Source organism: Microcaecilia unicolor, chromosome 1, assembly GCF_901765095.1.
Source record: "Microcaecilia unicolor chromosome 1, aMicUni1.1, whole genome shotgun sequence".
Classification (NCBI taxonomy): Eukaryota; Metazoa; Chordata; class Amphibia; order Gymnophiona; family Siphonopidae; genus Microcaecilia; species Microcaecilia unicolor.
In genome coordinates this window covers 658517886-658545878 of record NC_044031.1, presented here as the reverse complement: position 1 = coordinate 658545878, position 27993 = coordinate 658517886, and the positions used below count along the sequence as shown (strand labels likewise).

The following is a 27993-nucleotide window of genomic DNA, read 5'->3' as shown; positions in this document are numbered from 1 at the left end:
TGTAAAGCATGAATGTAGCACAAACCCCTGAAGACTGGAGATTTTTTGTTATTGATTTTCAAAAATGATTACTATCAAGATAACTTGAATCAGGTAAATGCAAATACAGTGTATATAATACAAGAATAATAAGCAAATTAAGAATGTGATCATAATGGCAGCTGCATACTTTTTGATTTGAAACAAGGTTTAATAATGTTAGAAAACGTTTGTATGAAAAAGGAGGAGAAAAATCCAAGCACTAGACAGGGCAGGATTAAGTTGTAGGAAAACTAGGCATGTGTCTAGGGTCCAAGTATTGGGGGAGATCCTGTTAGTTATGTCTTAATTCGGCCCTGCCCAAGCTTCATGCACTTGTATCAGGTCACATAGGACAAGAAGTGGAATTATCAGCATCCATGATATCACTCCTCAAGATGGCCCAAATTTAAGGATTGAGTTGGAATCCAACAGTGTTGAAAATTACCCTCCCACTGGACTATTATTAAGGAGCAAGTTAAAAAGTAAACAGTAACACCAATGTGTTTGCCTGTTTTCTGCAGCCTGGCTGTGGCCATACGAAGAAACAATTCGGAAGTGTGCTCGAAGCTGGGTGACTGTGATACGCCTGATGGAGAAAAATCCCGACTTTAAGTTCCTCTGTTCTCAGGTAAGTCACCTTCATTCTGCATATGTTTGAGTCCCACTTTTAACTGTGAAAGGCATCACTGTTACCTCTGCTGGCCTATCGACATTCCTGGCTGTCAGAAACATTATACTGACTGTCATGTAGCTCTGTTCCCAATTCAAAGGGCCATTGGCGATACATAAGGAACAATTTTTAGCACCCACAGATATCTCTGTTCCCAGCTGCTGGGAATCACTGTTTCTTGGGTTAGCATCATGGACTTCCATGTTTATAAAAATACAATCCATTTTGCTTGGAGTCTGTGGTTTCCATATCCCATGAGAATTTAACTGTTAGGGCCATGTGTCACTGTTTCCTCCTCTTTGTACTTATATTTATTTTTTTTAATATTTATAAACCGTACTATCCAAATTGTCCTAGGCGGTGTATAATAACAGGAACGTACACAATCGTTGACACAGAAACAATACATGCTCAGATGCAAACATAAACAGCATCTAACAAATTGACAGTGAGCAGCCTCCGACCATGCAACTCCAAAAGCCTGAATAAAAATGAGTGATTTTACCTGTTTCCTAAATTGCATAATTCATGACTCCACTGGCATTACCACCCGCGAGGTATTCCAACTCGAGGTGCCGGCAATTTGAAGCATAGCAGCTTTGATCTTTGGTGTGGGAGGTTCCAGTCACACTGGAACCTAAGACCAGATCATATAAAGGGCTTTCACCTTCTCATATTGGAGACTGATGAATCTTGCCGTTCACATTAAAGTGCCTTTCATTTCCACAGGCCCAGCAGTTTGAGTGGGTAAAGAACTGGTACCCGGGGCTGTACTTGCAGATCCAGGACTACGTCAAGCGAGGGCAGTTTATACCTGTTGGTGGTACCTGGGTAGAAATGGTAAGGGATAAAGATCTGAGAATATGTTTCTTTCCATGTGCCTTTGTGACTGGCCTAGTTTGTATCTAACAATTTTGAATAACCTATGGTGCTTGTAGTGCCTTTGGCACTTTTAACCTGTAAAGGTTAGTGTCCAGAAACAAAGATTTTCTTTTAGCAATTCAAAAACTTCAAATGGTTTTCATTAAAAAAAAAAACTCTATCTAAGTACATTCAAGAAAAATAAATCTTAAATAGAAGCTGTACTCGTATCCATAGGATCAGTTGGGTAGACTGCTTATCAAAGATCAGAAAGACATAAATGGTTCAATCCATGCTGCATGTCATAAGTTATAATCATTATGTATCTTCCTAAACACAACTGCTTTTACCCATAAGATCTTTGAAAAATAAACATATACACTGCAACATCCGAGGGTAACTAGTTTTTTTGTGTGGTGCCATTCAAATTGATGTGGATGTAAAACCTGTCTCAACATAGGCCGTATTTTGCATCTATGCTGTGTCAAGAGGACAGAGCAAAAGAAAGCAGGTTACGTCCATCCAAGAAAGTGGCATATATTTATTTTTGTTACATTTGTACCCTGCGTTTTCCCACTCATGGTAGGCTCAATGCGGCTTACATATTGTATACAGGTACTTATTTGTACCTGGGGCAGTGGAGGGTTAAGTGATTTGCCCAGAGTCACAAGGAGCTGCCTGTGCCTGAAGTGGGAATCAAACTCAGTTTCTCAGTTCCCCAGGATCAAAGTCCACTAGGCCACTCCTCCACTCAAAACTTTGAGAACACTTTTTTGCCTTGCCTTGCCTTTTAGTTTGCGTACATCATAGCAAATTTCTAAAGGGAACACTTGCTATCTGTTTCCCTTTCAGAAATCAAGAGCTGTGAAGAATTTCTGTTAAAAGCTGCTGCATGCTTTACTTCTGCTATTTGTGCAGGCAGGCAAGGGGAAAAGGAGGGCCCTTAAAAATAGTACATTGAAAATCAAATGTGCATGTGGGTTCTCTCCCCAGCCTAAACGGCCTTGCTAGCACCTCTTTTTAACCTGAATAAATATGACTGGGCTATGGAAGCCCCCATCTACTTTTAGCTGGGAAGAAGAAGGACATTTCCAGCCAAGCTATTTTACCTGGGCCCTAAGAGAGAAAGATACTGATTTGCTTGTATCTCTGGCGCTAGTTCTGTGAGATCCATGCAGTCAGTGATCGCTCTGTTCTGTGTTTTTCTGCTCCTGTTTCTTTACAGGATGGGAATCTCCCCAGTGGAGAGTCGATGGTTCGGCAGTTCCTCCAGGGACAGCGCTTTTTTCAGCAGGAGTTTGGGAAACTCTGTACTGAGGTACAATATTTATCTTGCCTGCATCAGAGAAAGGACGTGGGCATCAGCGTTTGTCTCTCTGTAGCTGTGTGTGTGGGACTTGGTGATAGGATTTTATTGATTTTTTTAAATTGAATTCCTGTAGTTATTTTCAATTAATCATTTTCTTTATTTTTCTGTTATTATCATTGTTTTTATTCATCCTACCTCCTTATTTCCCCTCTTCCTGTCTTTGTTCCTTGTACCTATGACAACGTCATTGTCTCTTTCTTTCTTTCTTTCTTTCTTTCTTTCTTTCTTTCTTTCTTTCTTCCTCCCTCCCTTATGCCTCTTTGCTACTCTTTTGCATCCTGTTCAAACTTCTTCTATTAACCTATAAATGTAGTCACTCTGCTGCTCCCCAGTATCTCTCCACACTCATCCTTCCCTACACCCTTTCCCGTGCACTCCGCTCCATGGATAAATCCTTCTTATCTGTTCCCTTCTCCACTACTACCAACTCCAGACTTCGCGCCTTCTGTCTCGCTGCACCCTACGCCTGGAATAAACTTCCTGAGCCCCTACGTCTTGCCCCATCCTTGGCCATCTTTAAATCTAGACTGAAAGCCCACCTCTTTAACATTGCTTTTGACTCGTAACCACTTGTAACCACTCGCCTCCACATACCCTCCTCTCCTCCTTCCTGTACACATTAATTGATTTGATTTGCTTACTTTATTTTTTGTCTATTAGATTGTAAGCTCTTTGAGCAGGGACTGTCTTTCTTCTATGTTTGTGCAGCGCTGCGTACGCCTTGTAGCGCTATAGAACTGCTAAATAGTAGTAGTAGTAGTTTTGCCTTCTTGTTTCTGTCTGCCTTAATTCCTCTCTCACCTATGTTTTTACCCATACTTTTCCTTGGCTGTGTCTGTGCCACTTATGTCTTCTTTTGTTTCTTCTACCCCCCCCCCCCCACCCCACCCCTCCTCCGACTCTTTCTCTCTTCTTAATGCCTTCATCTTCCTATGATTTTATTTGTCCCTCTGCCTTGCTGTCTGGCTCTCCCTTTCACACTGCTTTTCTGTTAGGATGTTTATTTCTTCTGACAATTTATGTCTCTTCTCCTGCTCCCCTTCTCTCTGCCTGACATTACAGTTTTGGTTACCAGACACATTTGGATACTCTGCTCAGCTGCCTCAGCTGATGTGTGGCAGTGGCATAAAGCGATTTCTCACTCAGAAACTCAGCTGGAGCCTGGTAAACTCATTCCCGGTAAGTAATGCGGGTCCAGGAGTCATGTGCTGTCCTATTCTGTGAAACGTCCAATGGAGTAGGGTAAATGGATGGCTCTTCAAACAAACCAGGGAGTCAAAGGTCTGTTGAACACAATATTTATTGCTGTAGACACACTGGAGACTGAGAGTGTATGAGTCTCCAAAGTGTGTCTACAACAATAAATATTGTATTCAACAGACCTTTCTGGTTTCTGTTTGAAGAGCCATCTATTTACCCTGCTCCTTTGGACATTTCTCTCTAAGTTCGTAGGTTGTTTTTTTTTTTTCCCCTTGTGCTTCTCATTCTAGACAGGAGTAGCAAAGATGGCTTTCAGCTCTGCAAGTGTCAAAATCTATTTCTTCCTGTTTTTGTAATATTTCACTAATTATACATTTTTGGAGCGTAATGTGTATTTCACTTCAGTTTACCCATGGAACCATCTGTAATAACTCATATTGTCCACTTTTTCCTGGTGCTTAGTCTGCAGAGTTGCTACTAAATCTTGACTGCTTCCCTGTTTAACAATCATCTCTATAGATCACAACCCTACAAGAAAATTGACTGCTTTACCTTCTAAAGTTCTGCAATTGTTTCAGTCTTATTCTTGCAATCCAAGAGCCTCGACAGTATGAGGTCTTCACTTGAGGAAGTTACTTGATTCAACCCTTGTCTCTCCGTAATCACTTTCACACTATCTAGTCGGTCAGTCACATGGCATTCTATAAGCCCGCATAATCAGTTTGGTTTCTCTAGCCACTGACTCCTCCATGATTGCATTTCAGGTGTGCTAATTCAAACTACTTATTTTCCGATTGTGTCCTCCTCCCAACAATAAGACTTAATCAAAGAGTCTTCAGCTGGAGAGAGTGCCATGGGATTGTTTGGCACTGCCAGTAAGTTCTTTGTATTCCCTATGTTCTCGCTGGTATCTTTAGCGAGTGATTGCCACTTGACAGATAAATGCTCTGGTGTCCCTAGTGATGCTGAAATGGTCAGCTGTTCTGCAGAACCAAAATCTTGTGTGCTACCTTCCAGTGGCCTTCACCCCATGCTCTTCATTCTTTCCATGTGACACAAATGAGCTGTGGAAGTTTGGACAAGTTCATGGAGGAAAAGTCCGTAGTCTGCTATTGAGATAGACATGGGAGAAGCCACTGCTTGTCCCTGGGATCAGTAGCATGAATCTTGCTGCTCTTTGGAATTCTTAGAAAGGTTAGAAAGATAAAGAGGAGTGTCCAAACCAAGCAAAAGTGATAAAACTCATATAGAACTATGCAAACTGCCTCCGTGTCTTTTTGACAGTTGCCGCTTGAACATTGCGGCTTGAAGCTTTTTCAGTAACCTGATTCAAATTACCCAGAAGCAGGCTCTGTGGAACCGAAACGCCATGCTCTCCTTGTAGTTCCGGTGTCAGTTAAGTACTGGGGTTGCTAATTATAAACTTGCTTATTATAAAAATAAAAAATGAGAAGATCTATCTCAGCATAGGTGGCAGATGATTAGTATGTATAAAGTGCTGCAGGTCTGGAATAGCTTTTTGTGCGATAGGAGATCACATAGCCAGTTCAATTGCTCTATGATGCCTCCAAGCTGTATTTATTCCAGAAAGTTTTGTTGGGTAGCTTTGTTTGCATAGTTCTATATGATTTTTACCACTTTTGCTTGGTTTGGACACCTCTTTATCTTTATAACTTTTCATTTAGGAGTGATACTCTTTTCCCTTGCTTTTTCTGAGGACTCTTTGGAATTCTGACCTGGATTGGACACTGTTAGAAGCAGGATACTGGGTTAGATGCAGTGGCGTTCCTAGGGTGGCTGACACCCGGGGCGGATTGCCGATGCGCCCCCCCTCCCGGGTGCAGCAACCCCCCCACCCCCCGGCGAAACGACGGACACCTCCCCCCCAAGCGAAACGACACCCCCCCCCCCGGGTGCATTTTTACCTGCTGGGGGGGGGGGGGGTGCCGTGCTCCTGCCGGCTTCGCTCGTTCCCTGCTCCCTCTGCCCCGGAACAGGAAGTAACTCATTGCCGACAGACGCGCGACACCCCCCCAGCGGTGTGCACCCGGGGCGGACTGCACCTACCGCCCCCCCCCCCCTTAGTACGCCACTGGTTAGATGGACTAATGATCTGACCCAGTATGGCAATTCTTATGTTCTTAGTACTGGCTCTGATCATCCTGGGCAGCAGAAACACCAGGCTAAGGACTACAACCTGAGCTGTGTCAAGCAGTGTCAGGATATCCACTGGCTATGGGTCTGAGCCCAGCTAATGTGAATTCATCACAGTATGGTAGAGATAAGTTTCAGTATAAGAAATGCGAACCTGGATCAGTCCTGTGGTCCATCAAGCCCAGCATCCTCTTTCTGACAGTGGCTAGGTTCATTTGGAAGCACCCAACAGTTTCCCTCAGGAAAGTTTGTTCCATGTTATTTTTTCTTAGAGTTAAGAGGTGGAAATATACAAGTGTATCTGACTAATAATCAATACGAACCTGTCCTCCAGACACTTGTCTAAACCTTTTTAAACTCAGCTACATAGAGGTAGATTTTATCTGATCAGTATTAAAAGGGACTTATCCATATAACTTCCACAGTTGCACAGATAATTTCTTTACATTAAAATAGCTGCCTTATGAATGCATAACTTTTGGCTGAGTCAGTTGATATACAGCTGAAAACTTTGAAGCTAAAATTGGATGGGATTAACGGTGTACTGGGGCAGGACTAAAAATTATCTCAATAGGGGCACCATTCATCTGCCATTAGGGAAACTTATCTGTATAAGTCTAAGCACAGAAACAGTAATCGTAACTTAGTGAAGGGAGCTTAGCCTTATAAAGGTAGATTGCATATATGAATATATGCATAAAGATAGGTGAATATTTTATCAGTATATCTTTTTGCAGCCACTGTCCTGCCAAATATTGCCCTCAGGGGGTCTTTTACTAAGATGTGCTCATGTTTTTAGTGCGCGCTAAAAATAGGCACACGCTAAACGTTAGAGATGCCCATAGGAATACATTGGCGTCTCTAACGTTTAGCACACGCCTATTTTTAGGTCACGCTAAAAACGTGAGCGTACCTTAGTAAAAGACCCCCTCAGTGAGGTAATTTTAAAGCGTCTTGAGCATGTAGAACAGTGTTCTATGAACTGAAGTCAGCACTCGTAAAATTCCCTGGGGTTATACGTGCATAAAAATAGGTGCGCAGAAAACATGATTCTATAACTAAGCACTTAGCGCACCTGTAAATGCAGAGAAAACTAGCACTTTTGTGCATAAGGGCCCTAAGTGCTATTGTTTAAGGGCGCACGCAAGTACGATAGCCCATAACTGCAAGGGGGCACACTTATGGTGGGGGCTCCCAGTTATGTATGTAACGTACAGAATACTGTACATTATAGACTACATTCTATATATCACATCTAAAAAATTGGCACCAAAGCGAAACATGCCTCGGCCTATTTTGTAAAGTACACCGAAATTTCCGTGCAGTTTATAGAATACGCAGATCGCCTGTCTTCATGACTAAATTTATTCGCAGGCAGTTACGCCAAATAAAACTTGGTGTACATGCTGATGCCTAAATTACACACAGACCATATCACCACGCGCATAAATTTTAGAAACACCCATGATCCGCCCATGGCCATGCCCCCTTTTCAACTATGCAACTTAGAATTTATGCGCATCACATGACAGAATACGCTTAGACAGTTCTGCATTTAATTTCTAATTAATGTCAATTAGTGTCAGTAATTGCTTAAGTGGCAATTATCTGCGCTGATTGGCTCGTTAAGTAATAAAGTTGCGTGCGCAAATCCAGAATATTTTCGGATTTGTGCGCACAACTTAAGTCACACTATATAGAATCCGGGGGTATGCGTGTTTCAAGCAAATTATCTAAAATCTTAGGCAGGGAAGAATATAAACATAAGTAAAATCAATTAAAACAGATAAAATACAATAGTAACAATAAACAACATTTCTTTTCAAATAGTCTCGAATGTCTCTGTTGATTCAGCCATAAACCCTCTGGCTGGTGTGACTGTGGGCACATTAATGTTAGGCGTACACGGCAGGTTGCGGCAGGTTGAACTAGTATTGTATAATGCCACTTGGGTTCCCTAGTGTTGTTATAAAATGCATTGCTATCACGTATTATAGAATTGCTCCCATTCAGGGGAATTCTATATATGACACTGAATAATAGGCAAGGAAAAGCATGCTAATGGATGCATGTCACTGAAATGGAGCAGAAACTGCAGATCCGCGCACAAACAAACTTACACGCTCATTTATGGATCAGCACCCAAGTGTTTCTGCATGGATCTGCGAAGGGGCATGGCCATAACATAAGCATTGCCATACTGGGACAGACCGAAGGCCCATCAAACCCAGTATCCTGTCTCCAACAGTGGCCAATCCAGGTCACAAGTACCTGGCAAGATCTCAAAACAGTACTAAACATTTTATGCTGCTTATCCTAGAAATAAGCAGTGGATTCTCCCAAGGCCATCTTAATAATGGCTTATGGACTTTTCTTTTAGGAAGATATCCAAACCTTTTTAAAACCCTGATAAGCTAACTGCTTTTACCACATTCTCTAGCAACGAATTCCAGAGTTTAATTGCACATTGAGTGGGAGGGGCATGGCCGGGTCAGGGGCATTTCCTTAAAATGCGCACTGTTCTAGAATAGTGCAGATCCGCATGCAACTTGCGTGCCAGGATTTACACCGTTTCAGTTGGTGTAACTCCTCGCACCCAAAGTTGGGCACGAATCACGGCACTATGTGCTCTTCTATAAAAGGTGCTGATCCCAGAATGCACATTTATAGAATACTGTTCAGTGCCAACTTTTTTAGCACCAAATTTTGGGCTCTGTTTACTATATAGGCGCGTTAACATTTTTAACGCACATTAACAGTGTATGCACCTACAGTATCCCTATAGGCGCCTACACAGCGCACATGCTAATTGTAGGTGCATTAAAAATGCTAACATGCCTTAGTAAACAGGGCCCTTTGAGTTCTATTTAATGAATTTAGCCCATTATACCTATTTTTATGCATAGGCGTTCATGGGGACAGAGTTAACACTTCTGCAAATATTTGATAAAAAGGGGCAAAGGAACATCCTCCTGTTTTGGGGGAAGGAGGATCTAATCAAGCTTTGCTCCACCCTCCTTGGCCCATCCCATTCTGCTGCCTATATAAAATTACCTATATAAAATATGCATACACATGCCAGGTCTTAGCAGCACATACAAGCACAGAGTTACTGAAGCCTGAGAGTTTTCAGTGGACGTCGCTTTATAAGGCACATAGGTTTATGAACCAGGCATAACACATGTTCTTATGTGCTTTTCCTGCCTAGATGCACCACTAAAAAATTATCCTCCATCTGTTTATATTTTATTTGGACTTGTTGCTAAAGATTTAATAATTGGTGCCAAAGGTCTTTACTTCAATTTGAATTACTATTTATTTTTTGCTTTTAGCACCATACCTTCTTTTGGGAAGGCATAGATGGTTCCCGGGTCCTCACCCATTTTCCACCAGGGGATTCATATGAAATGAAAGGCCGAGTGGAGGAGGTGAGCTTGTCTAAACCTTGTGAGCTAGGTAAAGTGTATTGTCTTTCCTCTGACGTAGGAGCGTTGTGACTGGTATAACGTACCCTCACATCAGAAATTAACAACAAAGAAGTACATGTGTTTACATATCCCCATTAATGGAGGACTTTTGCAAATCCAGTTGGTCAGGCTCACAGATTTTGTAGCATTGAAAGTCTGTGAATCCTGGTTTCTCAGTAATGATAATTACTTGTCTATGAGGCAAAATTACAGGTTTGTGTTTAATATTTTATCTTGAAATTTAATAAATAAAGGTTAGTAAATAAACACATGAGATGATACCCTTTTTATTGAGCTTAATATATTTTGTGATTACCTTTCATATGGAAGCTAAAAGCCCTTTCTCAAGTCAGGACAGAGGATTCTTACTAGCACTACTGCTGCCTCAGAGCAGCTGTAACTTTGTGTGGCAGCTTTCAGGGAGGCCATTTTATAGAAGTACATGGGGTATATATATTGCCTTTATAAAGTAAGCAAAGCTCATGCGCCTATGTCCTGAGATCTAGGCTCCCTTTTAGAGAGGGACTTTATAGCAGTTTGTATAGGTTCAGAGGACATCTAGTTTAGCCTATTTAATAAAGACACATAGATGCCTATAATAGTGATAAAGCAGGAGAAATCTTGCCTATTTATTTATTTGTTGCATTTGTAGCCCACATTTTCCCATCTCTTTGCAGGCTCAATGTGGCTTATATGGTACCATAATCGGCATTGACCCAGTGGCGTAGCCACAGGTGGGCTTGGGTGGGCCAGGGCCCACCCATTTATGGCTCAGGTCCACCCAACAGTAGCACATGTTTAGTGGTAACTGGTGGGAATCTCAAGCTCTGCCAGATGAAGATTGCCCCCTGATGGTAACGAATATGCTACTCTCCACAACACCAGCACCTGTGCATGCTCAGTTTTCAGTGCATGCTTGCTGCCAAGATTGAAAGAAGCGTTTTCCCACCAGCTGAGATAATTTGTTTTGGAGGGGGGAGGGAGAACACTTGGTGCCCACCCAATTCTTGCCCAGGCCCACCCAAAATCTGTTGTCTGGCTACGCCCCTGCATTGACCGATTCCGGTGTGAACAAATACAAGGTGTGAATAATATCAAGGTGATATTATGGTAGAGTGAGATACATGTATAGTAAAGACAGTTGGGGAGAACATTGTTAGGGAAAGGAAGAGTTAGTATATGTCCATTACGATCTTTGGTTACGTTGTGTCGCAAATGTCCAGGTTTTTTATATTGGGTCGGTGGGGTATGCCGTTCTGAAAAGTTCTGCTTTTAGTACTTTCCGGAAATTCAAGTGATCGAGTGTGGTTTTTTACTGCTTTTGGTAGTGCGTTCCACAGTTGTGCGCTCAGGTAGGAAAAGGTGGATGCATAAGTGGATTTGTATTTGAGTCCTTTGCTGCTTGGGTAGTGGAGGTTTAGGTACAATCGTGCTGATTTTATGGTGTTTCTGAGTAGCAGGTCGATGAGGCCTGTCATGTATCCCGGTGCCTCGCCGTAGATTTTGTGCACTGTCATGCAGATTTTGAATGCGAGGCCTAGATTGAAGCTGCAGACATTTTCCTCCAGATTCTATATAGTGCGACTCGAGCTGTGCTCTCAGTTCAGATCGTATTCTGTATTGCATGCTCAACTTATCTTAACAAGCCAATCAGTGCCGATAATTGCCAATTAAGAGGCAATTATTGACACTAATTGGCTTTAATTAGAATTTATGCACACAACTTGCTAAGCATATTCTATATAGTGCTGCACACAAATTCTAATGTGCACTGCCAAAAAGGGGGTGTGGTCATGGGCATGGATTGGGTGGTTCATGGTCGTTTCTGAAAATTATGTGCACTGTTATAGAACACACCCTCTCCGCGCCTTTGTTAGTCGCCGGTATTTACACCAAGTTTTAATTGGCATAAGTTCCTGCGACTAGATTTAGTTGCATGGATAGGCCCTAGGTGTATTCTGTAAACCGTATCTAAAGTTAGGCGTGGCTTATATAATATGCCTAGGTGGGGGGGGGGGGGGGGGGGGGGGGGGGTTGGTGCTGATTTTTACGGCGCCATATATAAAATCTAGCTCTTTATTCCCACTCAGAAGAGAGCATAAATGCATGTAAAATATGCATGTGTGCATACATCACGACTGCTTAAACTCTGTCCCTGAACATACCTACACCAGAGTCCTGTATAATTAGACACTATCTTATCACAGCGTGTACTTTTATGGATATAACACCTGCGGTAGTTTCATAATGGCCCTTACGAATGAAAAATCCTTTATAGAATAACCTCAGGCCACTGGAAAGCAACCATTTTAACTTTTCGTGGATTTTGTCTGTGCATGCTCCAATTTGTGTGTGAACTTCTTCTAGCTACTGAAGACCCTGAAAAATAACAGGGATAAAGGACGCGTGAACCACAGCGCATTTCTCTTCGGGTTTGGAGATGGGGGAGGAGGCCCAACGCAGAAGATGCTAGATCGGATGAAAAGAATGACTGACACAGACGGACTGCCCAGGTTAGGATGGGCCTCTCACCTTCCCCACCCACTTGTTGCCTCCTAGTCTTTCCCCATTTTTTCTTATTATTATGTTGCCTTTTTGTCCCAGTGGACTCCCTGAACCTTATCAATATTTGCTACTGTCAGGGAGATGCAGGAAATTGGGAGTCATTAAATCTTGCCTGTCTCTGATTCCGTATGCCTTCTCTGGCATCTGTTTACCATCTTCTGTCTCTTGGTAAAATGTACTAGAAGCAATGACAGGACTAGCTCAGTGATTCCGGTGGTAAGTGCTATACCACCATGTGAAAGGTGTGAGATACCTGGTGTGAGAGTTCTGCTTTCTGGGTCAACTGGGATTGGGGATACTGTGAAGAAAGTCTCCGGAGTGATAAGGCGTTGTAGTTACTGCATGGTGACACTTAAGTGGTTGGAGTCAGGGCCTGCAATTGTTTGGCTCTTAATCTCCCCAAAGTCAGTTTTCAGCTGTATGAGCACCACATAATTGTGAATGAGTAAGTTACCTGGTTTAAAGTTATATGGTTGATTCTTAAAACTTTCATTTTAAACACATTGTACCTGTCTTACACCTTCAGTTACATTGTCTTCCTTTAGTATGGAGGATTCGATTTAAGATTTTGGTTTTTCAGTGATCCTAAACATAGAATAACTTGTTATGTTATGCTGTTAAGAGGGATTTATTTCTTGCAAATTCTCAGATTCAAGGCAAGTAACAGTTACTGAAAGAGTAAGAGACTGATAACAATTATCAAGAATAAATAAAAACAAATTTGAACTTAACACATACTACTATAACCTCAGGGCCTAGTAAACAAATACGTTTTCAGGGCTTTATGGAATAAAAAAGCAGTCATTTAATGAGCAAAGCTCAAAAGGAAGTTTATTCCAATACTGGACTGCAGCAAAAAAGAAATATAGAAAAAACAGTTTTAAACCATTCACCCTTAATAGAAAGAAAATCTAACAACAAATAATTGCAACTCCTAGAAGTCGCCCTAAACTTTATTATGTTCACCAACTGGGAGCCATCTTCAGGACAAGTACTATCCAGAAATTCAAACACTAAACAAAGTGTTTTAAAAATAACCTGAGCCTGCACTGGCAACCAGTGCAGGGTATCCAGCAAAGGGATTATGTGATCCCACGGAGATTTTTGAAATATCAGCCATGTAATTGAATTTTGAATCATCTGAATTCTAGAGAATTGCTTAGAAGACAAACCTAAATAGACAGAATTCCCATAATCCAATCATGATAGAATTGTCAATTGTAATCCTAAAATGATCAGGTAAAAAATAGGATCTGAACAAACGTAATTATTTCAACTTGAAATATGCTTTTCTGATTAAGCTATTAATCTGTGTTTCTGTGCTCAGTGAAGAGTCCAGAATCGCTCCCAAGACTCGAGAGGTTCTCTCTACCTTAAATGAAACCCATCGTCACCCAAAATCACCTGTGGAATCATGGCTGAATTCATAGAAAACCATAAAAATTTGGTTGCATCAGTAGTTCAGTTTGACCTTAGCAGGCCCATTTTTATTCCTGTTTATACAGTTGTTGATACGAGAAAATAAGGAGTTTATACCATGAGTGAGAGGAATCAGAAAATATCATGAGCTCCCCAGGGTGCAGAGAAATTTGACCAAGGGAGCACATATACAAGTTATACAGTAAAGGGGAAATGGGAGAGCCTTGAGGAACTCCACAAGTGGATTCCCAAGTAGAAGAATATTGGCCATCCTTCAAAACTAATATCTATTCTTCAAAAATGACTCAAACCACTGAAACACCAAGCCACTAAGTCCAAATTCCTATACCATTCTCCTAATCTAGGCAGCCTATTATAGAATTACGCTCTCTGTGACTTAAATGTCCAAGGTTATCTGTCTATGTGCTGAAAAGTTTTTTTTTTTTAAACCCTTTAGGCCTTTGACACCACCACCAACCACATCAGTGCCTCTGAACATTGGGCCACCTGTGCTTGAATCACTCTGCATCCTTTCATCTTTTTTCTGGCACATTCATTTTGACTCTGTACCTTGATATCTGCAGTTTTAGTCTGTGCAAAAAAAAAGTTGTCATGTCACTGTTTACCATTCCTTGAGATTTCTGTTTGATTCTTTCTCTAGTGATCTGATGTACCTGTTTTGAATTGAGATCTACCTTTTCCTCTTTAGGGTTCAGCAGTCCAACCCAGAGTTGTTTTTCTCTTCCTTGGAGAAGGACACGAAGCAATTGTGCACTTGGATAGGGGAACTGTTCCTGGAGCTTCATAATGGTACCTACACAACGCAGGCCCAGGTACCATGGCAAGGAGAGGATGGGATGGGGTGGGGGGCAGGACACTGGGAGAAAGAGATGACAAAGCATAGAGGACAAAGGAGTGTGGTTGCTGTGTTAGTTTACTTTAAAATGATAAATGGAAATAAAACCAAGGAAAGGAAAATGAGGTGATACCTTATTGGACAATACATTTTTTGACGAAGTTTTGAAGGCAGAACCTTCTTTTTCAGGATAGAAATGAGCAAAAGATGACAATATTAAATGAATCAATAGTGAGACTTGAAAAGCATTCCAATGACAGTCTCAATGGAAAGGCAGGGGTGTTGGGAGAGGAGTGAGAAACAGGGTGAGATGGATGGATACTCAGAAAGTGACAAAGCTGCATAATTGTATGGTTTTATCCAGCATTGTCAATTTCTGATTATCCATCCCCACTTTCCCTGTTTCTCACTCTTCCCCCACCACCCCTACCTTTCCCTTGAGACTGTCATTGGAATGCTTTTCATGTCTCGCTGGATCCAATGGCAAATCAAACCATGTTGTAAATCCTGAGGGACTGTCTTGGTATCTCTTGAATCCTTTGTAAACCGGATTGATATTGATATTGTCATCTTTTGCTCATATCTGTTTTGAAGAGGAATGTTGGGTGTGGGAAGAATAGATGGCATGGCATGGGAGAATTCAGGACATAAAGGAGCAGGGTATCATGGGAGAGAGGGTAGGGTGCAGAGGAGCAGGGCACTGAGAAGGACAGAGCATAGCGAGGGTATGCAGGGTTTGGGTCAATGAGCAATTCTGTGGAATGCAGTTATAATGAATTATTGACAATAGAGTCCTTGTTTCAAAATGGAAGTTTACTGAATACACTCTGCCTGGGTCCACAGTTTCCACAGTAACATGGGAATTTTAACTATATGTGAGAAAATACTTCTTATCATTGTTTAAGCATGTCCATAAAGTGCCCAACTGAAGAGATATGGGCCTACTTGGGAGTCTACACAGAACAAGGCAATTTCAAACACCAGGATTGTGTAGGGTTAATTTGAAAATCAGATTTTGTGGTAAATATATATGTGAAGATGTAGGGGAAATAAAGGGGGGGGGGGGGTTAAAGTTAGTTACATTAGCTGCATTCTGTCTACCTTTGTATATATTGTCCATGCACCTGGAGTGCCTGTCTATGCATATTATGACAATACATGCATGTTTTTTTTAAGTTGCCTGAAAAATCAGTTGCCCACATACAATTCACTGGAGCAGTGTCTTTAAATGGTTTAGTTGTGCACTAGAAATATACTGTCACTTGCTCTCAGTGAAATATAGGCCAATGGCTCAGGCTAAGAGCTAGGCCTCTTAAAATCAAAAATCATCTCTGATACAAAATACATTTCAGTGCAGCAAATGCTGAACTGAGTTCCCAGAGAGCTGGCAAGGGAGGGGGCATTTGCTCTTGTCAACAATCCTGGGACTTGCACCTGCGAGAAGTCAGGAGTAAGATGTTATGGCTAATGCAAGTTAGTAATGGGTCAGGTGCAAGTAGAGGGAGGGGGAGCTGAGGAGGGCAAAATGACCTGTGACGTTACAGTGGGGGAAATAAGTATTTGATCCCTTGCTGATTTTGTAAGTTTGCCCACTGACAAAGACATGAGCAGCCCATAATTGAAGGGTAGGTTATTGGTAACAGTGAGAGATAGCACATCACAAATTAAATCCGGAAAATCACATTGTGGAAAGTATATGAATTTATTTGCATTCTGCAGAGGGAAATAAGTATTTAATCCCTCTGGCAAACAAGACCTAATACTTGGTGGCAAAACCCTTGTTGGCAAGCACAGCGGTCAGACGTCTTCTGTAGTTGATGATGAGGTTTGCACACATGTCAGGAGGAATTTTGGTCCACTCCTCTTTGCAGATCATCTCTAAATCATTAAGAGTTCTGGGCTGTCGCTTGGCAACTCGCAGCTTCAGCTCCCTCCATAAGTTTTCAATGGGATTAAGGTCTGGTGACTGGCTAGGCCACTCCATGACCCTAATGTGCTTCTTCCTGAGCCACTCCTTTGTTGCCTTGGCTGTATGTTTTGGGTCATTGTCGTGCTGGAAGACCCAGCCACGACCCATTTTTAGGCCCTGGCGGAGGGAAGGAGGTTGTCACTCAGAATTGTACGGTACATGGCCCCATCCATTCTCCCATTGATGCAGTGAAGTAGTCCTGTGCCCTTAGCAGAGAAACACCCCCAAAACATAACATTTCCACCTCCATGCTTGACAGTGGGGACGGTGTTCTTTGGGTCATAGGCAGCATTTCTCTTCCTCCAAACACGGCGAGTTGAGTTCATGCCAAAGAGCTCAATTTTTGTCTCATCTGACCACAGCACCTTCTCCCAATCACTCTCGGCATCATCCAGGTGTTCACTGGCAAACTTCAGACGGGCTGTCACATGTGCCTTCCGGAGCAGGGGGACCTTGCGGGCACTGCAGGATTGCAATCCGTTATGTCGTAATGTGTTACCAATGGTTTTCGTGGTGACAGTGGTTCCAGCTGCCTTGAGATCATTGACAAGTTCCCCCCTTGTAGTTGTAGGCTGATTTCTAACCTTCCTCATGATCAAGGATACCCCACGAGGTGAGATTTTGCGTGGAGCCCCAGATCTTTGTCGATTGACAGTCATTTTGTACTTCTTCCATTTTCTTACTATGGCACCAACAGTTGTCTCCTTCTCGCCCAGCGTCTTACTGATGGTTTTGTAGCCCATTCCAGCCTTGTGCAGGTGTATGATCTTGTCCCTGACATCCTTAGACAGCTCCTTGCTCTTGGCCATTTTGTAGAGGTTAGAGTCTGACTGATTCACTGAGTCTGTGGACAGGTGTCTTTCATACAGGTGACCATTGCCGACAGCTGTCTGTCATGCAGGTAACGAGTTGATTTGGAGCATCTACCTGGTCTGTAGGGGCCAGATCTCTTACTGGTTGGTGGGGGATCAAATACTTATTTCCCTCTGCAGAATGCAAATAAATTCATATACTTTCCACAATGTGATTTTCCGGATTTAATTTGTGATGTGCTATCTCTCACTGTTACCAATAACCTACCCTTCAATTATGGGCTGCTCATGTCTTTGTCAGTGGGCAAACTTACAAAATCAGCAAGGGATCAAATACTTATTTCCCCCACTGTATTTCTTCGCAGATGTTGTCCTAAGCATAATTTGTTTATACTTAGGGCTTGAGAACATGTGAAGTCATTCTTATCAACTGATAAGAGCCAAGAGCTCTGGTGAGAAAGCTAGGGTCTATTGAAATGAATAGGGTCAAAATGGTATAAAAAGGGCAGCCTAGAGGGTATTAGATCAGAAGACTCCAGTAGGCTGGGGAAAGAGGACGTGTCGTGAAGAGCTGTTCCACTATGTGAATGCCTGATTTGCCTGTACCGCTATTGGTAAGATTGTATTAAACTATCTTCTTATATCCCAGTGAGTCCTTCTGATTATGGAGCCTGTCAGTGCCCAGTCTGCATAGGCAGACTGGGAGGATATGAGGTCCAAATTATTAAACATATTTTGCTCATAAACTATACTATTATATCTACTGAATACTGGGTTTCTTTCTAATTGAGGAGCCTGCTGCTGCTCTGACTGTGTAAAACTGTCATGAGCAGATACAAGGTTCGGGTGATTAAGTATTTGGAGGGAACATGCAATCCTTTACAGGATAGTAGAAAGCCCATGGCTTCCGCTGCCCAACGGAGGTGGCAGACCTAATTATTATTCATTATGGTTGCAGAGGATGGTTTTCCCTCTGGGATTAGGATCTGCCTCTCTACATTTCACTTACATTAGGCACAGAACTGTACTTTAATTTAAAACATTTTTTTTTATATTCAGCACATAATCAGGGGAATTCTGTATATACCGCTGAATGTTAGGTGCTTTTTTGGCCCAGAAAAGCATTTTTTTCCAGAGTATTTTTCTTCAAGTTCTCAATAAAATATATAACAATACAAGTGTGGAAAATCAAGTTCAGACACAAACAATGTGTGTATGAGTAATTATACAATACAATAACAATATCAATACACAACCATAGAATATTGCTGTCGGACTCGGCTTTTCGGCTGATCTGTCAACGTTGGGGAAGACCAGTAATGGATCTCATGGCCATGGCTTGCAATGCCAAAGTTCCCCAGTTCTTCAGCCACAAATGGCAGCCAGGATCCGCAGGATTGGACGCTCTTCTCCAGCCATGGCCGGAACAACAGCTACTGTATGTTTTTCCTCCATGGCCTCTGATAGGGGGAGAGTTCTTTGCCGCATAGGGCTGCATTGGGGGCCGGTCGTTCTAGTGGCCCCAGACTGGCCCCGACGGCCGTGGTATGTGGATCTTGTTCGGGCACTCTCAGAGCCACCATTGTGACTTCCGGTGACTCCCGATCTGCTGCATCAAGGCCCAGTTCAGATGGAAAATCCCTCCCGCTTTGGTCTTGCGGCCTGGCTATTGAGAGGCGGCAGCTGAGAAAGAAGGGATTTTCAGGACCAGTCATTGCCACTCTTTTGGGGGCACGGAAGCAGTCTACTTCAGCAGCACAAGTGTGGAAAGCTTTCTTGGCGTGGTGTGCTTTGCGTGCTGAATCGCCTTTTCGGGCGGACATTCCGGTTATTCTGGAGTTCCTTCAGGATGGTCTTCAAAAGGGATTGGCATCTAATTCCCTTCGAGTGCAGGTGGCCACGCTAGCTTGTTTTAGGGGCAAACTGGACAGTTTCTCTTTAGCAGCTCACTCTGATGTGGTCCATTTCCTTCGGGCTCTTCGTCTTTGGCCTCCTCTGCGGCAGCCTTGACTGGCGTGTCATTTGAATGTGGTACTGCGAGCCTTCCAGGCCCCACCGTTTGAGCCATTGAATAAGGTTTCTAACACTTAAGACAATTGTTTTTGGTGGCCATTGCTTCGGCTAGGAGGATTTCTGAAATTCAGGCTTTGTCTTGCAGAGATCCTTTTTTGCAGTTTTCGGAAGCAGGGGTGTTGATCCAGATGGTGCTGTCGTTTCTACCTAAAGTGGTTTTGGCTTTCCATGTCAATCAGGCGGTTTATCTTCTGTCTTTTCGAAGAGAGGATTTTCAGGGGGTTTGCCTCACTACATTTCCTGGACGTGCGGAGAGCCTTGTTTCGGTACTTGCAGATCTCTAACGAGTTTCGACGCTCGGATCATCTCTTTGTGCTCTTGTCGGGATCGAAAAGAGGTGAGGTGGCTTCTAAGGCTTCCATTGCTTGCTGAATTAGGGAAACCATTGGAGCGGCGTATCTGCTACAAGGCGGGCGTCTCTAGTGGCCCTGAAGGCGCATTCTACTTGGGCACAGGCGGCTTCTTGGGCGGAGGCGTCGGCCTTATCTCTGGAAGAGATATCTGTTACTTGGGCGTTCCGTCATACTTTTGCGAAGCATTAGTGTCTGCTCGGGAGGATGCGAGTTTTGGGGCGGGAGTGTTGGCGCGGGGAGCATCGGCTTCCCACCCTACTTAAGGAATGCTTTGGTACATCCCACTAGTTCCTGGATTCATCTGCTGCAAGTGACAAGGAAGGTAAAATTATGTCTTACCTGATAATTTTCTTTCCTTTAAAGCACCAGATGAATCCAGGATCCCTCCCTAGTTCAGCTGTTTTTTTCATTTTCCGCGCAGTGTGGCTATTTTTTTCCTTCCGGGTTCTCTTTTGCAGAATTCAGACAGGAAGGAAACAGGAGGAGTAGCTATACACAAACAAACACACACAAAAAATATATATTGTAGCAGGACTTGCCTGCAATTTACTTTAAATGAGTCCCTTTATTTTTTAACCCTATGTTAGACACTGTGTTATCTATGGGGTCCTTTTACTAAAGTTTAACACACACTGAATGCTAAGAAGCCTATTTTACAACTACGGGTGGCTTAGCATTTAGCGCATGCTAATTCCGTTGAGTTTCCCAAGCCTGGTCCTGCAGGCAACCCAGCCAGTCAGGTTTTCAGGATATCCACAGTGAATATTCATGAGAGAGATTTGCACGCATTGCCTTTGCTGCATGTAAATCTCTCTCATGATTATTCATTGTGGATATCCTGAAAACCTGACTGGCTGGGGTGCCTCCAGGACCAGGTTTGGGAACCACTGGACTAAGGCATTTGTACTTTTACATTTCATAAGTACACCCTTTGAAAATTAGCTTACATCCCCTAGCCACACTTCTCCTTCCCCTTGACTAGTCCCATAGTCTTTCTGCAGCATCTAATACACTTAGATCTGCTGCTTTCCTTGCCAGCCCTGCAGCTTCATCTTTCTGGCTTTGGACCTCTGCCCATCCCACCACTTTGGTTGCCTCCTGTCAAGATGATTCTCCTCCTGCTAGCAAACACAAATGGTAATGCCCTTCATCATTCACTCTGAGTTTCTCTTCTTCTTTACTTGCACCCTTCAGCCCATCTTGCACATTCTCTCACCCTCACCCATATTCTTCTTGCTTTTTCTGTCACTCAACCAGCTTCACATGCTCTCATTCATCCTCCATGTGTCATTGCTCATTCTCCGAGGACAAGCAGGCTGCTTGTTCTCACGACTGGGTGACGTCCGCGGCAGCCCCCACCAGCCGGAAAAGGCTTCGCGGGACGGTCGGCACGCAGGGCACGCCCACCGCGCATGCGCAGCCGTCTTCCCGCCCGTGCGCGACCGCTCCCGCCAGTTCCTTTTTTTCCGCGTCTGGAGAGAGTCGTGCTTTGCCGCTCTCTCTGCTTTCAGCCGCCGGAAAGTCGATCGCGTTTACGCGGATCGTTGTTTTTTCTATTTAATTTTTGTTACCGCCGGTTTCCCTTTTCTTTTTCAAAAAAAAAAAAAAAAAAACCTGAGCGTGTGGAGCACGCGCTCCCTTTTTCCCTCGTTTCCAGCGGGGACGCCGCGTTGCGGCCTAGTGGCCGCACGGTCGTTTTCTTTTTCGAGGTGTGATTTTCGCCACCATTGACGACTTTGACTTCGCCGACGCGATTTTTCCGTCGATGTCCTCGAAGGTCCCGAGTGGATTTAAAAAGTGTGGTCGCTGCGGCCGGCCGATCTCGCAGACCGACACCCACGCTTGGTGCCTCCAGTGCCTCGGGCCAGAGCACAATATCAAGTCGTGTTCCCTGTGTCTCGGTCTCCGGAAACGGACTCAAGTTGCGAGGCAAGTTCTGCGGGACCGTCTTTTTGGAACTTGCGCCGGCCCCTCGACGTCGACCTCGACGGCATCGGTATCGACGCCCGGTCCTTCAGTACCGGTATCGATGCCCGAGACATCGGCACCGATGGCATCGACCCCAGGAGAACAGGTCCCGTCGGCCCGCCGGCGAGGGTGGAGGTGAGCGGCCGCGTGGGCAGTCGGCCCCGGTCACTCCCTCAGCCCGTGGTCCACGGGACCGAACCCTGTCTGACCCGGCTCCTCGAGACCGAGGGGGATCGTCCTCCTCCTCCTCCATACCTCCCGGCGCCGGTGACGCGCATCGAAAGAAGGACAAGAAGCGTCGTCACCGGTCGCCATCGGTGCATCCGGACATCGGAGAGGAGGCGACGCCGAAGCGTCATCGCCGAGAGGAGAGGTCCCCGTCGGTTGTGGAGGTACCGACGCGTCAGGGTTCCGGCACCTCGGTGCCGTCTCCTGGCCCCCATCAGCTTCTGGCACCGACACCCCTACCGGCCCCACCGCCTTTCCCGGCAGCGGGCCTGGACGAGTGCCTCAGAGCCATCCTTCCGGGGATCCTGGAAGGGCTGATGCGCCAGGCTGTGCTCGGCGCCGATGTCTGTGGCGCCGGCGAGCTCTAGCCCGGCGCCGGGGCCGTCGACACCACCGCCGCTTGCGGCGCCGGTCTCGACCGCCACGCAGGTGGAGTCCCCGTCGACGTCGATGGAGGGAGCTCCGTCCCCGCCGACACGGGAGTCCACCGCTCGACGACACCGAGACCTCGGTGCCTCGACGTCGAGCCGGGCCCGGTTCAGGACTCAGCTACATGAGCTTATGTCCGATACCGAGGATGAGGCCTCGTGGGGGGAAGAGGAGGACCCTAGATATTTCTCCTCAGAGGAGTCTACGGGCCTTCCCTCGGACCCCACGCCTTCACCGGAGAGGAAGCTCTCACCTCCTGAGAGTCTCTCCTTTGCCTCCTTTGTGCGGGATATGTCTATTAGCATTCCCTTTCCCGTGGTCTCTGTGGAAGAGCCGAGGGCCGAGATGCTCGAGGTCCTCGACTATCCATCACCACCTAGAGAGTCCTCCACGGTGCCGCTGCACAATGTCCTCAAGGAGACACTGCTTCGGAACTGGGTGCGACCGTTAACTAACCTCAGCAGGTGGACGTTTTTCCCGGGCCCGGCAGGCTGCACCCTATTCTTTTGCAAAGCGTAGGTACAACCAGCCGGCCCGAAGGCCTCGTCAGGCACAGGGACAGCCCCAGCGCGCTCGTTCCCGTCAAGAGCGTGCGCCTAAGCAGCCCCCTGCGCCTCCACAGCAAAAGCCAGGGACGGGCTTTTGACTGGATCCACGGGAACATAGCCGCCCTCAAAGTGTCCGTACCGGACGATCTGCCGGTCGGGGGGAGGCTAAAATTTTTTCACCAAAGGTGGCCTCTCATAACCTCCGACCAGTGGGTTCTCCAAATAGTGCGGTGCGGATACGCCCTGAATTTGGCCTCCCTGCCTCCAAATTGTCCTCCGGGAGCTCAATCCTTCAGCTCCCATCACAAGCAGGTACTTGCAGAGGAACTCTCCGCCCTTCTCAGCGCCAATGCGGTCGAGCCCGTACCACCCGGGCAGGAAGGGCAGGGATTCTATTCCAGGTACTTCCTTGTGGAAAAGAAGACAGGGGGGATGCGTCCCATCCTAGACCTGAGAGGCCTGAACAAATTCCTGGTCAAAGAAAAGTTCAGGATGCTTTCCTTGGGCACCCTTCTGCCAATGATTCAGAAAAACGATTGGCTATGTTCCCTGGATTTAAAGGATGCATATACTCACATCCCGATACTGCCAGCTCACAGACAGTATCTCAGATTCCGCCTGGGCGCACGGCACTTTCAGTATTGTGTGCTGCCCTTTGGGCTCGCCTCCGCCCCACGAGTGTTTACAAAGTGCCTCGTGGTGGTGGTGGCGGCGTACCTACGCAGGCTGGGAGTGCACGTGTTCCCATATCTCGACGATTGGCTGGTCAAGAACACCTCGGAGGCAGGAGCCCTCCGGTCCATGCAGTGCACTATTCAACTCCTGGAGCTGCTGGGGTTTGTGATAAATTACCCAAAGTCCCATCTCCAGCCAACCCAGTCTCTGGAATTCATAGGAGCTCTGCTGAATACCCAGACGGCTCAGGCCTTCCTTCCCGAAGCGAGGGCCAACAACCTCCTGGCCCTGGCTTCGCAGACCACAGCGTCTCAGCAGGTCACAGCTCGGCAGATGTTGAGACTTCTGGGTCATATGGCCTCCACAGTTCATGTGACTCCCATGGCTCGTCTTCACATGAGATCTGCTCAATGGACCCTAGCTTCCCAGTGGTTTCAAGCCACCGGGGATCTAGAAGATGTCATCCGCCTCTCCACCAGTTGCCGCACTTCACTGCTCTGGTGGACCATCCGGACCAATTTGACCCTGGGACGTCCATTCCAAATTCCGCAGCCCACGAAAGTGCTGACGACGGATGCATCTCGCCTGGGGTGGGGAGCTCATGTCGATGGGCTTCACACCCAGGGTCTGTGGTCCCTCCAGGAAAAGGATCTGCAGATCAACCTCCTGGAGCTCCGAGCGATCTGGAACGCACTGAAGGCTTTCAGAGATCGGCTGTCCTACCAAATTATCCAAATTCGGACAGACAATCAGGTTGCAATGTATTACGTCAACAAGCAGGGGGGCACCGGATCTCGCCCCCTGTGTCAGGAAGCCGTCGGGATGTGGCGTTGGGCGTGCCGGTTTGGCATGCTCCTCCAAGCCACGTACCTGGCAGGCGTAAACAACAGTCTGGCCGACAGACTGAGCAGAGTCATGCAACCGCACGAGTGGTCGCTCCATTCCAGAGTGGTACGCAAGATCTTCCGAGAGTGGGGCACCCCCTCGGTGGATCTTTTCGCCTCTCAGACCAACCACAAGCTGCCTCTGTTCTGTTCCAGACTTCAGACACACGGCAGGCTAGCGTCAGATGCCTTTCTCCTTCATTGGGGGACCGGCCTCCTGTATGCTTATCCTCCCATACCTTTGGTGGGGAAGACCTTACTGAAGCTCAAGCAAGACCGCGGCACCATGATTCTGATAGCGCCCTTTTGGCCCCGTCAGATCTGGTTCCCTCTTCTTCTGGAATTGTCCTCAGAAGAACCGTGGAGATTGGAGTGTTTTCCGACTCTCATTTCACAGAACGACGGAGCGTTGCTGCACCCCAACCTTCAATCCCTGGCTCTCACGGCCTGGATGTTGAGGGCGTAGACTTCGCTGCGTTGGGTCTGTCTGAGGGTGTCTCCCGGGTCTTGCTTGCCTCTAGGAAGGATTCCACTAAAAAGAGTTACTTTTTCAAGTGGAGGAGGTTTGTCGTTTGGTGTGAGAGCAAGGCCCTAGAACCTCGTTCTTGCCCTGCGCAGAACCTGCTTGAATACCTTCTGCACTTATCAGAGTCTGGCCTCAAGACCAACTCAGTAAGGAATCACCTTAGTGCGATTAGTGCTTACCATTATCGTGTGGAAGGTAAAGCCATCTCTGGAGAGCCTTTAGTCGTTCGATTCATGAGAGGCTTGCTTTTGTCAAAGCCCCCTATCAAGCCTCCTACAGTGTCATGGGATCTCAACGTCGTCCTCACCCAGCTGATGAAACCTCCTTTTGAGCCACTGAATACCGGCCATCTGAAGTACTTGACCTGGAAGGTCATTTTCTTGGTGGCAGTTACTTCAGCTCGTAGGGTCAGTGAGCTTCAAGCCCTGGTAGCTCATGCTCCGTATACCAAATTTCATCACAACAGAGTAGTGCTCCGCACCCACCCAAAGTTCCTGCCGAAGGTGGTGTCGGAGTTCCATCTTAACCAGTCAATTGTCTTGCCAACATTCTTCCCCAGGCCGCATACCCGCCCTGCTGAATGTCAGTTGCACACATTGGACTGCAAGAGAGCATTGGCCTTCTACTTGGAGCGGACACAGCCCCACAGACAGTCCGCCCAATTGTTTGTTTCTTTCGACCCTAACAGGCTAGGGGTCGCTGTCGGGAAACGCACCATCTCCAATTGGCTAGCAGATTGCATTTCCTTCACTTACGCCCAGGCTGGGCTGGCTCTTGAGGGTCATGTCACGGCTCATAGTGTCAGAGCCATGGCAGCGTCAGTGGCCCACTTGAAGTCAGCCACTATTGAAGAGATTTGCAAGGCTGCGACGTGGTCATCTGTCCACACATTCACATCACATTACTGCCTCCAGCAGCATACCCGACGCGACAGTCGGTTCGGGCAGTCGGTGCTGCAGAATCTGTTTGGGGTGTAAATCCAACTCCACCCTCCAGGACCCGAATTTATTCTGGTCAGGCTGCACTCTCAGTTAGTTGGTCTTCGTAGGTCAATTTCTGTTGTACCCTCGCCGTTGCGAGGTTCAATTGACCTGGGTTCTTGTTTTGAGTGAGCCTGAAAGCTAGGGATACCCCAGTCGTGAGAACAAGCAGCCTGCTTGTCCTCGGAGAAAGTGAATGATACATACCTGTAGCAGGTGTTCTCCGAGGACACAGGCTGATTGTTCTCACCTACCCTCCCTCCTCCCCTTTGGTTTCATATTTTATTGTTTGTCATTCAACTGGCGGGAGCGGTCGCGCACGGGCGGGAAGACGGCCGCGCATGCGCGGTGGGCGTGCCGACCGTCCCGCGAAGCCTTTTCCGGCTGGTGGGGGCTGCCGCGGACGTCACCCAGTCGTGAGAACAATCAGCCTGCTGTCCTCGGAGAACACCTGCTACAGGTATGTATCATTCACTTTCTCCTACTCCCAAGCCCTTCTTTTGCTTGTTCTCTCATCTTCCTGGAGCCTCCCTTGCTTGCCCTGTCACACCCCTCTCCTTTGCTTACTCTGTCTCTCCTTACTTTATTAACTGTCTCCTCCCTTATCCTCTCCATGATATTCCCCTTCCTCCAGCAAGAGGAAAGCAGTAACAGTGTTTCTTACCTGCAACTGCCTGTTTCCACCTTGGGGCACCTTCACTACATAGTTTGATGTGTGCAGGCCTAGCAGGTCCTGTGAGATTCTTGGTCCCTGCACAGCTCTAACTTCATAGTGAAGTGGAGAAAAGACAACACAGGTAAGAAGCGCTGCTACTTTTTTCTTTCTGGTGGCAAGAGGGCAAATCATGTTGGGGTTGGGGAGAATATGCAAAGATAAAGGATTGCACCTCTGGGAAATTTCCATGATGAGGTGGCCAGCAGTAGTGCACTGCCATACCACACATGACCTTACATACTTGTATTTTTATGCTTGGTTAAATATTTGGGGCAGTTTAATTCTAGAAGCAAAAGAGTTTGGGGGGGGGGGGGGGGGGAGGGAAAGCCATCACATTCAAGGAAAAGCCCCAAAATCAAAAATGCTTGTAACCTTACTCCAAGCTAAGGGTTGCTGACAAATTAAGGTAGCATGGCAGCCCCCAAAGTGTGGCACCAAGGTAGTCACTTCCTTCCCACCCACTGTCTTGAATGTAGTAATAGTGCATCGTTTTTGTCCTTAGATTAAAAAGGGAAATCGGGAGTGTGAGCAGATTCTGCATGATGTGGAAATAGTCAGCAGCTTGGCTCTCTCTCAGAAAAGCAGTTTCCAGTATCCTTCTGCCAGACTACAGAAGCTCTGGAGGTAAAGGAGTTACAGCAAGTTGAAGAAAAGGAATATGAAATAAAGGCTTCTCTTTATCTGTTTTATTAAAGTATTTCTGAGGAAATTTCTTCAGTACGATGCTATGGGATCTGTGTTACCTGTGGGTCAGAGTGTCTTGAGATGTGCACAGCGAAGGAGAATCAGATCAACTATTACCATTTTGAATTTTGGCACTGGCAAGAGTGATGGGGGATTGCTGTTGCCCTAGTAACCCTCAGGATTGTTGATATGGTAAAGTGGTGTCTGTGTCAAACTGGGGACTTGGAGATCCCTAAAAAAGTTTGATGCAGGAAGAGGGCATAGAGTCTCAAAGCCCCTTTAGATCTGGGGTGGTCTACCTGGAGGGAAGAGCGAACGATGCGATGGGGGAAAAGAGGGTCTCTAAAGAAGACATGTACATTACCACAGCTGGGTAACATATGCATGTTAAGACCATAAGATGCACCATGCCTCTTCAGGCCACCAAAATCAGCATCCTGTTTCTGACAGCAGCCAGTTCAAGTCACAAGTACCTAGCAGGATCCCAAAGAATGGATCCTTTCCTTGTTGCTTAGTCCCAAGGATAAGCAGCAGCTTTCTCAAATCTACCTAGTTAATAATGGTATG

At 45.8% G+C, this 27993-nt stretch overlaps 1 protein-coding gene across 3 annotated transcripts in view; it reads left to right on the top strand.

The window, feature by feature from the left end:
* Positions 1-27993, top strand: part of MAN2C1 (mannosidase alpha class 2C member 1) — a 142416-nt gene that overhangs the window by 29290 nt on the left and 85133 nt on the right. For all 3 annotated transcript variants that reach the window (XM_030186778.1, XM_030186793.1, XM_030186786.1), the window contains 8 exons: positions 543-649; positions 1421-1531; positions 2778-2870; positions 3984-4100; positions 9608-9703; positions 12110-12255; positions 14436-14559; positions 27245-27366. In XM_030186778.1, the coding sequence (XP_030042638.1) occupies positions 543-649; positions 1421-1531; positions 2778-2870; positions 3984-4100; positions 9608-9703; positions 12110-12255; positions 14436-14559; positions 27245-27366 (916 nt within the window). The remainder of the gene's footprint in view (positions 1-542; positions 650-1420; positions 1532-2777; positions 2871-3983; positions 4101-9607; positions 9704-12109; positions 12256-14435; positions 14560-27244; positions 27367-27993) is intronic.